General features: G+C 50.2%; 2 protein-coding genes across 2 annotated transcripts; one reads left to right on the forward strand and one right to left on the reverse strand.

Annotated features, from left to right (window-relative positions):
* Positions 1-2,727: 2,727 nt before the first annotated feature.
* On the reverse strand, positions 2,728-3,669 carry HIGD2A (HIG1 hypoxia inducible domain family member 2A). Its single transcript, XM_008015369.3, has 2 exons — positions 3,516-3,669; positions 2,728-3,158 (listed from the first exon to the last, which is right to left on the reverse strand). Exons 1-2 carry the CDS (start codon positions 3,667-3,669, stop codon positions 2,992-2,994), a joined length of 321 nt encoding a protein of 106 aa, XP_008013560.1. The 3' UTR covers positions 2,728-2,991.
* Positions 3,670-3,788: 119 nt separating this feature from the next.
* Positions 3,789-8,495, forward strand: NOP16 (NOP16 nucleolar protein). Its single transcript, XM_008015370.3, has 5 exons — positions 3,789-4,051; positions 4,141-4,249; positions 5,533-5,602; positions 7,098-7,204; positions 8,058-8,495. Exons 1-5 carry the CDS (start codon positions 3,945-3,947, stop codon positions 8,199-8,201), a joined length of 537 nt encoding a protein of 178 aa, XP_008013561.2. The 5' UTR covers positions 3,789-3,944; the 3' UTR covers positions 8,202-8,495.
* The last annotated feature ends 3,892 nt before the right edge of the window (positions 8,496-12,387 follow it).

Here is a 12,387-nt window from a genome sequence, read left to right on the forward strand (position 1 = left end):
TTTTTACACTAATTTATTATCATTCTCATTTCTCTGGAAGCCTCAACTGGTGTCAGGGCTCAGTTTGTGCTTAGAACTTTCCCAGCTTCATGGCCTTGAGAGAACGTGAGAATGTTTCCCCGTTTCCCAGCCAAGTGGGAGCCTCAAGTTGTCTATGTCTGTTGCCTCCATCTCCAGGAGGAAAGACAGCCTCTCGCAGAATGCTTTTGTAACCTCGATCCTTTAGCAAGTCTGTGAGGTAAATTCTGTTATTCTCATATAGCCAAGGACACCAGGGTTCCCAGAGGGGAAGTGGTTTGTAGTGGGAGGGAAAAGCAAGACAGAGGCTCCTGGTGATAGCTTCCTTCTAAGCCTGGGGAAGAGCCCTGAAGACCCATGAGACTCCCTTCCTCAGGGTTGGCTGGGACCCTCTGGATGTGGAGGGTCCACTGCCCTGTGTGTTTTGCTTCCTCCTTCGGCTGGGCCCATCTGTGGATTGGGGATAAACAACCAGTGACCACACCTTCTTCCCCTTCAGCAGAGTTTGCAAACAGGACGCTTATGACCTGCATGATGTTTAAAAAGATTTGAGTAATTGCCAGTAAATATTAGCTTCCTAGGGCTTCTATAAGAAGGTACATGAACTAAGTGGCTTAGAACAGAAGTTTATCGTCTCATAGTTCTTGAGGCCAGAAATCTGAAATCAAGCTGTGGCAGAGCCATGCTCCCTCTGAAGGAGCTGGGGAAAGGTCTGTTCCACCTGCTTCTGGCTTCTGGTAGCCTCAGGCATCCCTTAGCTGGCAGATGCATCACTGCAATCCTGCCCCCATCAGATGGCTGTTTGCACATTGCCTTATAGGTATGTCTGTCTGTGTAGCCAAATTGTCCTTTTTTTTTTTTTCTTATCAAACAGGGTCTCGCTTTGTCACTGAGGCTGGAGTGCAGTGGCACAATCTTGGCTCACTACAGCCTCAACTTCCTTGGGTCCGGCGATCATTCCACCTCAGCCTCTCAGGTAGCTGGGACTACAGGCACGTGCCACCACATTCGGCTAATCTTTGCATTTTTAGTAGAGATGGGGCTTTGCCATGTCACCCAGGCTGGGCTCCAGCTCCTGGGCTCAAGCGATTTACCCACTTTGGTCTCCCAAAGTGCTGGGATTACAGGGATGAGCCACAGCACCCAGCTTAAGGTCACATTCTAACGAACTAAAAGGACGTCAACATTTTTGGAGGGGGACACCATGACACCAACACTTACAAACAGTGGTCATCCTCTTGAAAAGTGTCACAGTCCTCACCACTCCATGTCCTTGTCTTGTATCTGGAGGCCAAGAGTCACCACAGTGCACTGCTCTACACCTATCATCTCTGGCTTAAAGCTGACAGGACACGGTGGAGGTGAGACACTTAGCTGGCCCTAGTACAGCCCTCCACGCTAAGATCTAGACTCTTGGGGGGTTCAGGAAGGGGCGTGTCTTCACTCCTTTTCCTTCTGCCAGCTTGAAGCTGGTGTTGAAAACAGCAGAATCACACACAGGAAGAGCGTTTGAGGAGAGCTGACCACAGACCAGGAACGCCTGTTGGAGACTTTCCATGAAGGAGGAACTCACAGGCCACCTGTCCTCCAGAGTTTGCTCAGGTCCTCAGCCTCCTCTTCCAGAACCATCAAACATTACATACACAAATCGCTGGAGAGCTTTGGGACTGTGTTCTTCCCACTGTACCAGACTGCTTCTCAGCCTGTTTCCTCTTCTATACTGTGTCAAGACCCAGATGGTCTAGGCTGGGCATGGTGGCTCACGTCTGTAATCCCAGCAGTCTGGGAGGCCGAGGCAGGTGGATTACCTGAGGTCACGAGTATTCTTCTAAAAATACAAAATACACAAATTAGCCGGAAATGGTGGCATACACCTGTAATACCAGCTACTCGGAAGGCTGAGGCAGGAGAATTGCTTGAGCCCGAAGGTTGCAGTGAGCAGAGATTGTGCCGCTGCACTCCAGCCTGGCTGACAGACTGAGACTCTGTCTCAAAAAAAAAACAAAAAAACAAACCAGATGGTCTAGATAGTGGAGCCCCGTAGACTCTTGGGAGGTGGGAGCAGGATGAGGAGCTGATGGCGGAGTGGAGGGCAGAACCCTCTGTCCCTGACCTCACTATGGGAGGCCTCATCTGAAGGAAGGTGGTCCTACTGAAAGTTTGAAAAACTGCTGGGTAGAGCATTTTTCAAATGGCATTACTCTAGGCCCACTGAACTAGAATCTCAAGGAGTGACCTTGAGATTCTTTTTTTTTTTTTTTTTGAGATGGAGTTTTGCTCTTGTTGTCCAGGCTGGAGTGCAATGGCGGGATCTCAGCTCACCACAACCTCCGCCTCCTGGGTTCAAGTGATTCTCCTGCCTCAGCCTCGCGAGTAGCTGGGATTACAGGCATGCACCACCACGCCCAGCTAATTTTGTATTTTTAGTAGAGATGGGGTTTCTCCATGTTGGTCAGGCTGGTCTTGAACTCTTGACCTCAGGTGATCCGCCCGCTTCAGCCTCCCAAAGTGCTGGGATTACAGGCCTGAGCCACCGCATCGGGCCAAATCTCTGCTTTCAAAGTGCCCTGGGTGGCTGTTACTAGGAAAGTTCGGGAATAACTAGACTACACGATTTCGAAGCGCCACACCAGTCTAAAGTCTGTTTCCTCCAAAATCAAAGACCAAAAACCATGGGGATGATACTGAATTAATTCACCATACTACAAGTGGATTTTTAAGAGTTTTTTAAGAGTTTATTAAGCAGGGGAGTGGACGGGAGATGTGGCACAAATAGAGGTATGTAACATTCAAACAACAGAATCTAGGATTTCTGAAAAACTTTCAGTTACGGTTACACAAAGGGTCACTTCCTCCCCCAACGACACATGGGCCTCTCAGAGGAGAGGAGGCAGTAAGTCCCATGGTAGGACCAGTGGTTGCTCCTGGGTTTTGGAATCATTTCTGCGGAGCTTTCAAGGCCAGACCTTGGGCTCAGGGTCGAGACTTCATAGCGGTGACAGCTAGACCCAGCAAGAGGGCTGTGACCGTGAAACCCTGGGCGGCGATCCGGGTGCGCATCATGAGCTGAGAGCGCCGGCTGTCGCCCCGGTAGAAGGAGTAGAGGCCGTAGGTGAGGGCGGCCACTGTGGCCAGGCAACCTGAGGAGGGGACAAAGCAACTGGGAAACAGCAGGTCGGGCCCCGCAGGTCATTCTCCGCTTTAGGTCTAGCTTCCCCAAAGCCAAGATCTCTGGATCACAGCAGAGGTAGGGCGGAGAGGGTAGGTCGAGGTGAGGTCCTCCTCGTCACAGAGTCCTCCCAATCCTAGGCCCCAAATCCCGCCCCCTAAACTCGCTGCTGCCGCTCCAATCAGTTTCGCCCCTCACCGCCCCGCCCCCTCGTTACTTCTCTGGTCCGCTCTCATTCCGCTCCCCGCTAGCGCTCTGGTCCTCCTCTACTTCCTTCCCTCCGACATCACTCTCCTCTCCTTGCGCAGTTCCTACAGCACCCACTTACCTATGGGTACCACCGGGTTCTCGCGGGTCTTGCGAAGGAACTTTTCCTTGAAAGTCTCTGGATCCCTGTAAACAGTGGGGCTAAGCCCTTCAATGACTGGAGGCTTCGATGGTTCAAAGGGAACCTCCGGAATCACAGGGCCGGGAGTTGCCATGTCCGGGCCACAGCAGCACGAGAAATTAGGGACACCGAGCTCTGCCTCCCGGTAAAGGTCACGAAAGGGGCGGGGAAACGAATAGATTGAGCGTTGTACGCAGGCGCAGGTGCTCGTTGCATCCTGGGAGTCCTAGGCTCAGAACGGTAGCGCTACGAAAGGACTACGTTTCCCCAAATGCCCGCAAAGGCTTGTGCACGCCTTCCGGAAGGAGTTTGTTACACGAGGTCTGAGAGTAAGAGGCACTTTGAGCTGCTGGTGCCTTGGTCAGCGCGATGCCTAAGGCCAAGGGCAAAACCCGGAGGCAGAAGTTTGGTTACAATGTCAACCGAAAGCGTCTGAACCGGAATGCTCGACGGAAGGCAGCGCCGCGGATCGAATGGTGAGGGGACTGGGGTTCCGGGTGGCGGTGGGCCTTGGCCGGGAGGGTCCGCGAGATGACGGATCCGCGATGTCTCTCTTTGCCCGTAGCTCCCACATCCGACATGCCTGGGACCACGCTAAATCGGTGCGGCAGAACCTGGCCGAGATGGGGTTGGCTGTGGACCCCAACAGGGCGGTGCCCCTCCGTAAGAGAAAGGTACTGACATGGCAGGGTCTCGGTCCTTGTCTTCTTTACTCTTCCCCCGCTATACTGACCTAGGTTTCAGAACTGGGTACTGCCCATACCTTCCCTCAGGCCCTTCCCGAGTTTTCGACCTCCCCACAGTTGGAACTGACGGTGATCACGGGTCTCTTTACGACCTTCATCACACTCCCCCTGCACACATTCCCCACACCCTCTCTACTCGGTCTTTTTTCTCTGAAATTAACCCATTGGCATCTCAACGGTATTTTCCTTAATGTATCTTTTTCTACCCTTAACTTTGCTAATTAGTACTGCGTAAGTGTTGGAGATCTTTACACCTTTTCTTTGTTGTTCTATCATCCTTGGTCTGAGGCTTCCCTAGGCTTCCCTGACGGCAGTCTGCTCCCCGGGTTCAAGCGATGTCCCACCTCAGCGTCCCAAGTAGCTGGGGTTACAAGCGTGTGCCACCACACCCGGCTAATTTTTGTCTTTTTAGTAGAGACAGGGTTTCGCCATGTTGGCCAGGCTGGGCCTCAAGTGATCCACCTGGCCCCCTGGAGGCTTCAACTATTAAAAGAATCTAGATTCCCAAAAGAAAAGCAAGCAATTCATCTTTCTCTGCCTATCTATAAAATGGGTATAACACTCCTTGCCTTAGGGATTATCTAACCCGTGTGGCTGTAGCCTCACATTTATTCAAGAAATGGCAGTGCCATTTTTCCTCTGGCATGAAAGAATAAAAAGAAACTTGCCTAAGGCAATGGGACAAATGCATTCAGCAAACCCATTCATTAGGTTAACTACTTATTGAGAACATGTCACATCCTAAGCACCCTGGGGATTTAGTAGAGAACAAAACACAAAGTTCTTGTCACCAAGGTTATGTTGGGGGTAAAAGGCACAGACCCATTACTTGAGGCCAGGAGTTTGAGACCGACCTGGCCAACATGGCAAAAACCCATCTGTACTAAAAACACGAAATTTAGCTGGGCATGGTGCACAATTGTAATCCCAGCTACTTGGGAGGCTGAGGCAGGAGATCACTTGAAACCCCCGGGAGGTTGCAGTCAACCAAGATCGCGCCAACTGCATTGGAACCTGGGCAACAGAATGAGACTCTGTCTCAAAAAGAGAGAGAAAAAAAGCCTCCAGGGCATTAGTTCTCATTGTTACCTACTTCTGCCTAACCTTTGGCAGGGATTCTTATGGGTTGGTAGTTGTGTTGGGATAAGCAGGAGTCTATAACTTTCCCTCATCAAAGATCCTTCTGGTCTCAAGGACTCTGTTCTCTGCAGGTGAAGGCCATGGAGGTGGACATAGAGGAGAGGCCTAAGGAGCTTGTGCGGAAGCCCTATGTGCTGAATGGTGGGTTTGGTCCATATATTCCTTTAGGTCACTGTCCTGCACTGTGGGAAACTGGGAAGGGCCCTAAGATGTTCTCGTTTTGCAGATGGAGAAACCAAGTTTCAGAGGGAAGAAGTGAGCTGGTTCAAAGTTCACAGAGTTAGGACTGTGTCCTGGCTGGGTCATTTTTCATTGTACTGACTAAACCCTGACCTTACTGTGTGAACTAAGGTCAGAGATGTTCAGGGAGGATGTAGCTAGGTGCCTGGGAGAATAGAAGAGAAACTAGTAAATCTCAGGCATGTGTGTGGCTTATCATGAATTTAAGGATGAACTGATTTTCAGGGATTCCACCATCTCAATAAATGTTTCCAATGACAAAATCGATTTTACATATATTAAGGCTATAGACAGTGAATGCTAAAACAGAGGAGAGTAAACCCTACAGGAAAGTGGGAATACTCTAGAATTCTTCATTCATCCTTCCCCTTACTTGTCAGGCAGTTTAAGCAGCTCCCCTAAAGATAAAGGATTTGAATGGCCAGGCATTTGATACAGAATTCCTTGAGTTCCTGTCTTTATCTCAGTGGTTCTCATGAGAATTACTGCACAGGATTGTATAAACAAAGCCATGTGCACTTACTGTAGTCAAAGGGAAATATTTTTAAAAATTTTAAATTGTGGTTAAAAAGTACATAAAAGTCACAATCCTAACCATTTTTGAGTGTACTGTTCAGTCAAATATACTCACTTTGTTGTGCAACAGGTCCCTATAACCTTTCATTTTGCAAAACTCAAACTGTACCCATTAAACAACTCCCCGTCTTCCCCTACCTCCGACCCCTGGCAACCATGTCAAAGATAATTTTATATACAATAGGACCTAACCCCTGGATATTATTTGCCTACTTCCTTTCTCTGAGGTAGCTCTTTCTCTCAGATGAGAAATGGAGTAGGATTTGCCTGCCTGTTTTAAAAATGAAGCCATTAGTTGGCTCCACATCCTGGCTTTTTCTCTCCCATGGAGCACTAGTAAGGTGCCGGGGCCCAGCTTCAGGCCCTAGACCTGGAAGCTCTAGATCTCACGTATTTAGACCGTCCGATTTCATGTGTTGCAATAATACATCAAGAGCTTCTTTGAGAGGCTTATAGCTGGAAGGGAGCCCTGTCCTGTGGCAGGTATGTGCCTTCATCTCTATCCTGAGACCTGCCACTAAGTAGAGGTTATTAGTTTGTTACCTTCCTTGTAAATCCACCTGAGGCCCGGAGAGAAGTGACTTCCCTTTCCAAAAGTTGCCATACTGGTAGATGATTGGGTCATAGGAGACAGAGTCTGGGATCTAAGAGGCTGAAGAAGGTTCCAGCAGTGAATTGGGGAATGGGGAGGCAAAGACCCCCAGGTGGTTGGTGTGGTGGGTCTTGTGGCTTGGGAGTGGGGGAAGGGGTGACTGGACAGCTCAAAGAACCCAGAAAGCAAAGCCTCATTCCCTGTTTCCCCGCTTCTCTCATCATCCAGACCTGGAGGCAGAAGCCAGCCTTCCAGAAAAGAAAGGAAATACTCTGTCTCGAGACCTCATTGACTACGTACACTACATGGTGGAGAACCACGGGGAGGACTATAAGGTGAGCCGGCTGAGGCCACGTGGGCTGGCTGGGAAGGTGCCCCGGACCATTCGCGGCTTGATCTGCTTGTGCAGCACCTGTTTTCTGAAACAGTGCAAAGAAAGGGAGGAAAAAGAGACTCTAGGAAATGGATCCTACTGACAGGGACCTAACTTGAACGAATGCTTAAGGCAAGGATAGACTGAGTGGCCTTGGTTCCTGTCTCACAAATAAATGTTTTGCTTGCATATGGTGTTTTTTGGTGCGTTTTTGTTTTTGAGACAGAATCTCACTCTGTCACCCAGGCTGGAAGTCTATTTTTGGCTTCCTTAACAGTGGAAAGATCCGGCTACAAACAATGGAGCCTTGGGTCCAGGTGGGATTAGTTGGTTATGATGCGTCATGAGCTCCTCAGCTGGCCCCAGCTCCTCCCTGGCCCACTGGACTCTCAGGCCTTCCTGGTCTTTTTTTGAGACAGAGTCTCACTCTGTCACCCAGGGTGGAGTGCAGTACAGTGGTGTGATCATGGCTCACCACAGCCTCAACCTCCCAGGCTGAAACAGTCCTCCTGCCTCAGCCTCCCAAGTAGTTGGGCCCACAGGATGGTTAATTTATTGTTTTTGGAGAGACAGGGTCTCACTATGTTGCCCAGGGTGGCCTGGAACTCCTGGGCTCAAGAGATCCTCCCACCTCGGTCTCCCAGAGTGTTGGGAGTACAGGCGTGAGCCGCTGTGCCTGGTGCACCACAGCCTTTGAGGTTAGGATTCTGGACCTCAGGGGTAGATAGCAAGTGGCTTGCCTAATTGAGGATGAGCTAAGATTTCAGCCTTTGCCTGTCTAGCCCTCTCTTAAAGTAGCCCTTCTCCTTTCTTAGGCCATGGCCCGTGATGAGAAGAATTACTATCAAGATACTCCAAAACAGATTCGGAATAAGATCAATGTCTATAAACGCTTTTACCCAGCAGAGTGGCAAGACTTCCTTGATTCTCTGCAGAAGAGTAAGATGGAGGTTGAGTGACTGGTTTACATCACAGCTGCCCCAGGCTGAGGCCTGCCCCGGACCAGTGAAGCTGGAGTCAGGGTGTAAGGCAAGGAGGGCTGTGTGGCTCCAGAGGCGCTGGCCAGGTCCCATGGAATCAGAAGGTTACACACGCACACACACACACGCACACTCCCCGCTCTGGGGAAGGAACTGTTCTCAGAGGCTCCAATTTATATTCGTCTGGGGGTTCATGGAAAAGCCAGAACCTGCTGTTTTCAGGGTAGGTGGTTTTTATATATAATGTGTACCTAATAAAACAAAGGTATTTTACTTCTCTGATGATTTTGTATTTTCTGCTGTCAGCCAAACCCTGGGGCTGCCCCAGCGAAAAGCACCTCTACCGGGGCTGAGAGGCCATCCCACCTTCAGCAAGTGCTACATTCACATGCTCTTCTAGGCACGGCCCCCGGCCTCTTCCTGATTGCTCTCTGCCCGTTTCCCACACGGCAGTTCCTCTCACCTCTACAGAAGCTCGCCAGGAACCCTGGGCTGCTTGGAAGGGGCCTGCCTTGCCCACGCTAGTCCCACCCCTAGGCTGGGGGCTGGTGGGGCCTAGCCTGAGGCCAGCTGTGGCTTTACTGGCGGAGGGTAAGGAGTTCCGCCGGACTCTGAGTGAGCTGCCCTCTGAGTGACCTGCCTCCTCTGCTTTTCTTTGCATTGCTTATGTTGGCCTTGGTCCAAAGTGAATCCGAGGCCCCCAGCCTGGCTTCTGGGACTGGTGGACTGCTGAATCCTACTCTGTTGTATGCCAAGCACTGGGCTACACGTGGCATGGCCATCCTTTGGGGCCAGGCTTGCCTGATTCGGTGGCATGAGGTGATGTCCACGATGTAGCAGGATCACAAGCAGGGTATGGAGTGGGCACTGGGCATTTTCTTAAGTCCTGATACTTGATCCCCAACTATGAGTCATACAAAAACCTCATTCCCAGGGTTTCTTTTTTTTTTTTTTTTTTTTGAGACGGAGTCTTGCTCTGTCGCCCAGGCTGGAATGCAGTGGCCGGATCTCAGCTCACTGCAAGCTCCGCCTCCTGGGTTTTCGCCATTTTCCTGCCTCAGCCTCCCGAATAGCTGGGACTACAGGCGCCCGCCACCTCGCCCGGTTATTTTTTTTTTGTATTTTTTAGTAGAGACGGGGTTTCACTGTGTTAGCCAGGATGGTCTCGATCTCCTGACCTCATGATCCGCCTGTCTCGGCCTCCCAAAGTGCTGGGATTACAGGCTTGAGCCACCGTGCCCGGCCATTCCCAGGGTTTCTCAGTCACCTATCAGCTGTCTCTTGTCACTCATTGTTCTCAAAAAGGAGGGCCTGCCTTTTTTCCATAGATCATTTCATGTGAAATCTTGTATGATGCATGGTTTTATCCTCATCTTACAGGTAAGGAAACAGGCTACAAGGTGTCAAGGTGGGGTTTGAAGTCTGTCCAACAACTAAGCCTAGGCTTTCTGCTTGCTCTCTTCCCCTTTAAGGACCCCGAAGGCTGCCCATCAGTCCTACACCATCAAGTCAGGCTGGGAGAGCCCCAGAAGCCCCCTTACTGGAGCCAGCTGTAGCCTCCAGCAATGACTGGCCCTCGGAAGCACGCAGCGGTGTTTAGTCCGCAGTGGTGTTTAGTCTGCAGCGGAGCTCCTGAGGGCCTACTTGGCCCCATCACATGTCCTCCACAGGATTCCAAATTCAGGCCTTTGGCTGGGGTGGCCCCTTAACGTGTATCTTTATGCAGTTGAGGAAAGAACTTTAAGAAGCCTTCCCTACCACTATCCCCCACCCCCAGGCCATGTGATTGTCTTGTAGGTTTTCTGAGACAAGATCTTGATCTTGTATCCCAGGCCAGAGTGCAATGACGTGATCATGGCCCACTGCAGAAGCAGCCTCAACCTCCCAGGCCAAAGTGGTCCTCCCTCCTCAGCCCATCCCAGGAAGCCATCTCTGGTGGCCTCTCTTCAGAGGGATGGTAATAGGTCAGAGAATGGAAAATCAGAAGCCACCGCTTCATCTGAGTTACTTAGGAACAAAAGCCCCCAGTGCCAGGTGAGTGACCAGACACAGGTTCAACAGGTAAGTGTAGTGAAGACTTCCCTTCTATGTGAGGAGTGGACGCTTTGCATGGTCGGCACCACCCACTCCCCCAGGTCCACAGCCTTCCCTCCAGCTATCTCTGTTGGAACATGAGAGCTGCCCAAACATTTAACTCTGTTCCCAAGCTCAGCTAGGTTGGCAGCTGTTGGGTTTAGGCAGTGGGGGGAACACAGTATGACCCAGGCTAGATCATGAGCAGCTCAGGGTAACTGGACTGGTTCCCAAGAGGAGGTGATCGTGGCTCCTGAATCACAAAGTCATATTCAGGAGCAGCTGGGTAAGGGCACCACACAGCCAGTTAGGTGAGGTTCTTAAGGCCTGTTCACCCACTTTGCCCAGTCTACGTGTGGTGGAAACCAAAGCAGGTGAGGACTGTGCCTGGGCAAAAGGCCAGCAGCCCCACCAGAGGAGCGCAGCTGCTGACCACCAAGCCACAGGCTCTAGGACACTTACATTCTGTACCAGTATCACAGAGCGGTGACACTCTGGACCTTCAGTGCCCTCAGTGTGCTGCTGGGAGTGGTCTTGATAAAAGCAGCTCAAGTAGACATAAAGAAACTTTATTCTCCAAGGTCACCTCCCACAACTGGGGACTTTAAAAATTGTACTGTATAAAGATATTCATTAGACATACACAGATCTTAATTAGGTAAAATGGGACCCCCTCAACAATTAAACTGGTTCCAAAGGTGACCTCTGTTAAACTGCATTAAGTTTGGCCTAAAGCTGCCTCTGTACATAGTGAGTTATAACCTAACTTAATGTGTAAACACCCTGCAACCTAATCTAAGAGTCTACTCTTGTAACAAGTAGCCAAATCTCAGCCAACCATAGGCTGAAGGCTGCCAAAACATCCAAAGAAGGGAAACGCCAGACTGCAGCCAATCAGGCTATCTCTGTATGTCATTTCCATTCCTTTGCCTATAAATATAGCCTGCACACATTCTGAACCATCGCTTTTGGTTCTGAGTGCTACCTGGTTCATGAACCCTCTTCTGCTCAATTAAGCTGTTAAAGTTAACTTGTCTATGCAACTTTTTCTTTTAACAAATTGGTGTCAGAAGTAGGATCCGAAGTAGAACTTCAGTGACCTCCAGGAGCACTGAGTGACCACACAAAAAGGTATCTGCCAGGGCCCATCGTGCCCACTGATCTCTCACAGCAACTAGAGGCCATAGTGAGTTCTGGGATTCTGAGCTCCACAAATTTGTGTTTTGAGCTCTCCAAGTTTATCTGAGCAATTTTTACTGGACTGGGTCCTGGATTAGACTCAATCCCATAATAAACTGGATGGATCCAGTTAGAGGCATTGGGTAGGTTTTCCTTTTGATAATGGTCTTGTTTCAATCCAAGGAGTCTGGGACTCCACCTTCTGGAACTCCATCTAATTTTATATATAAGAATTATGAGGCTGGGTGTGGTGGCTGACGCCTGGAATCCCGGCACTTTGGGAGGTCAAGGCAGGAAGATCTCTTGAGCTCACAAGTTTGAGACCAGCCTGGGCAACATGGCAAAACCCCATCTCTACAAAAAATACAGAAGTTAGTTGGGCGTGGTGGTGTATGCCTGTAGTCCCAGCTACTCGGGAGGCTGAGGTGGCAAGATCTCTTGTGCCCGGGAGGCAGAGGTTGCAGTAAGCCAAGATCACGCCACTGCATTCCAGCCTGGGCGACAAAAGCAACATTCTACCTCAAAAAACAAAACAAGTCCGGGCGTGGTGGCTCACACCTGTAATCCCAACACTTTGGGAGGCTGAGGCGGGAGATCACCTCACCTGCCTGGCCAATGTGGCCAAACCCCTCCCTGCTAAAAATACAAAAATTAGCTTGGCGTGGTAGTGCACACCTGTGAGCGCAGCTACTCAGGAGGCTGAGGCAGGAGAATTGCTTGAACCTGGGAGGCGGAGGGTGCAGTGAGCTGAGATTGCACCACAGCACTCCGGCCTGGGTGGTGACAGAGTAAGGTTCTGTCTCAAAAAAAAAAAAAAAAAAAAAATCCCCAAGATTATGGACCCAGACCTTGTTTTTAGAAAAACAGGCTAACCTTACTAGAAACAACTTAGAATTAAAATGGCCACAATGAG

This window comes from Chlorocebus sabaeus, chromosome 23 (assembly GCF_047675955.1).
Source record: "Chlorocebus sabaeus isolate Y175 chromosome 23, mChlSab1.0.hap1, whole genome shotgun sequence".
Lineage (NCBI taxonomy): Eukaryota > Metazoa > Chordata > Mammalia > Primates > Cercopithecidae > Chlorocebus > Chlorocebus sabaeus.

Coding starts and splice junctions, on each gene's coding strand:
- HIGD2A (XM_008015369.3), bottom strand. CDS start 3,669: ATGGCAACTCCCGGCCCTGTGATTCCGGAGGTTCCCTTTGAACCATCG. Junction 3,159..3,515: donor GAACCCGGTGGTACCCATAG/GTAAGTGGGTGC, acceptor TCCCCTCCTCAG/GTTGCCTGGCCACAGTGGCC.
- NOP16 (XM_008015370.3), top strand. CDS start 3,945: ATGCCTAAGGCCAAGGGCAAAACCCGGAGGCAGAAGTTTGGTTACAAT. Junction 4,052..4,140: donor GCAGCGCCGCGGATCGAATG/GTGAGGGGACTG, acceptor CTTTGCCCGTAG/CTCCCACATCCGACATGCCT. Junction 4,250..5,532: donor TGCCCCTCCGTAAGAGAAAG/GTACTGACATGG, acceptor TGTTCTCTGCAG/GTGAAGGCCATGGAGGTGGA.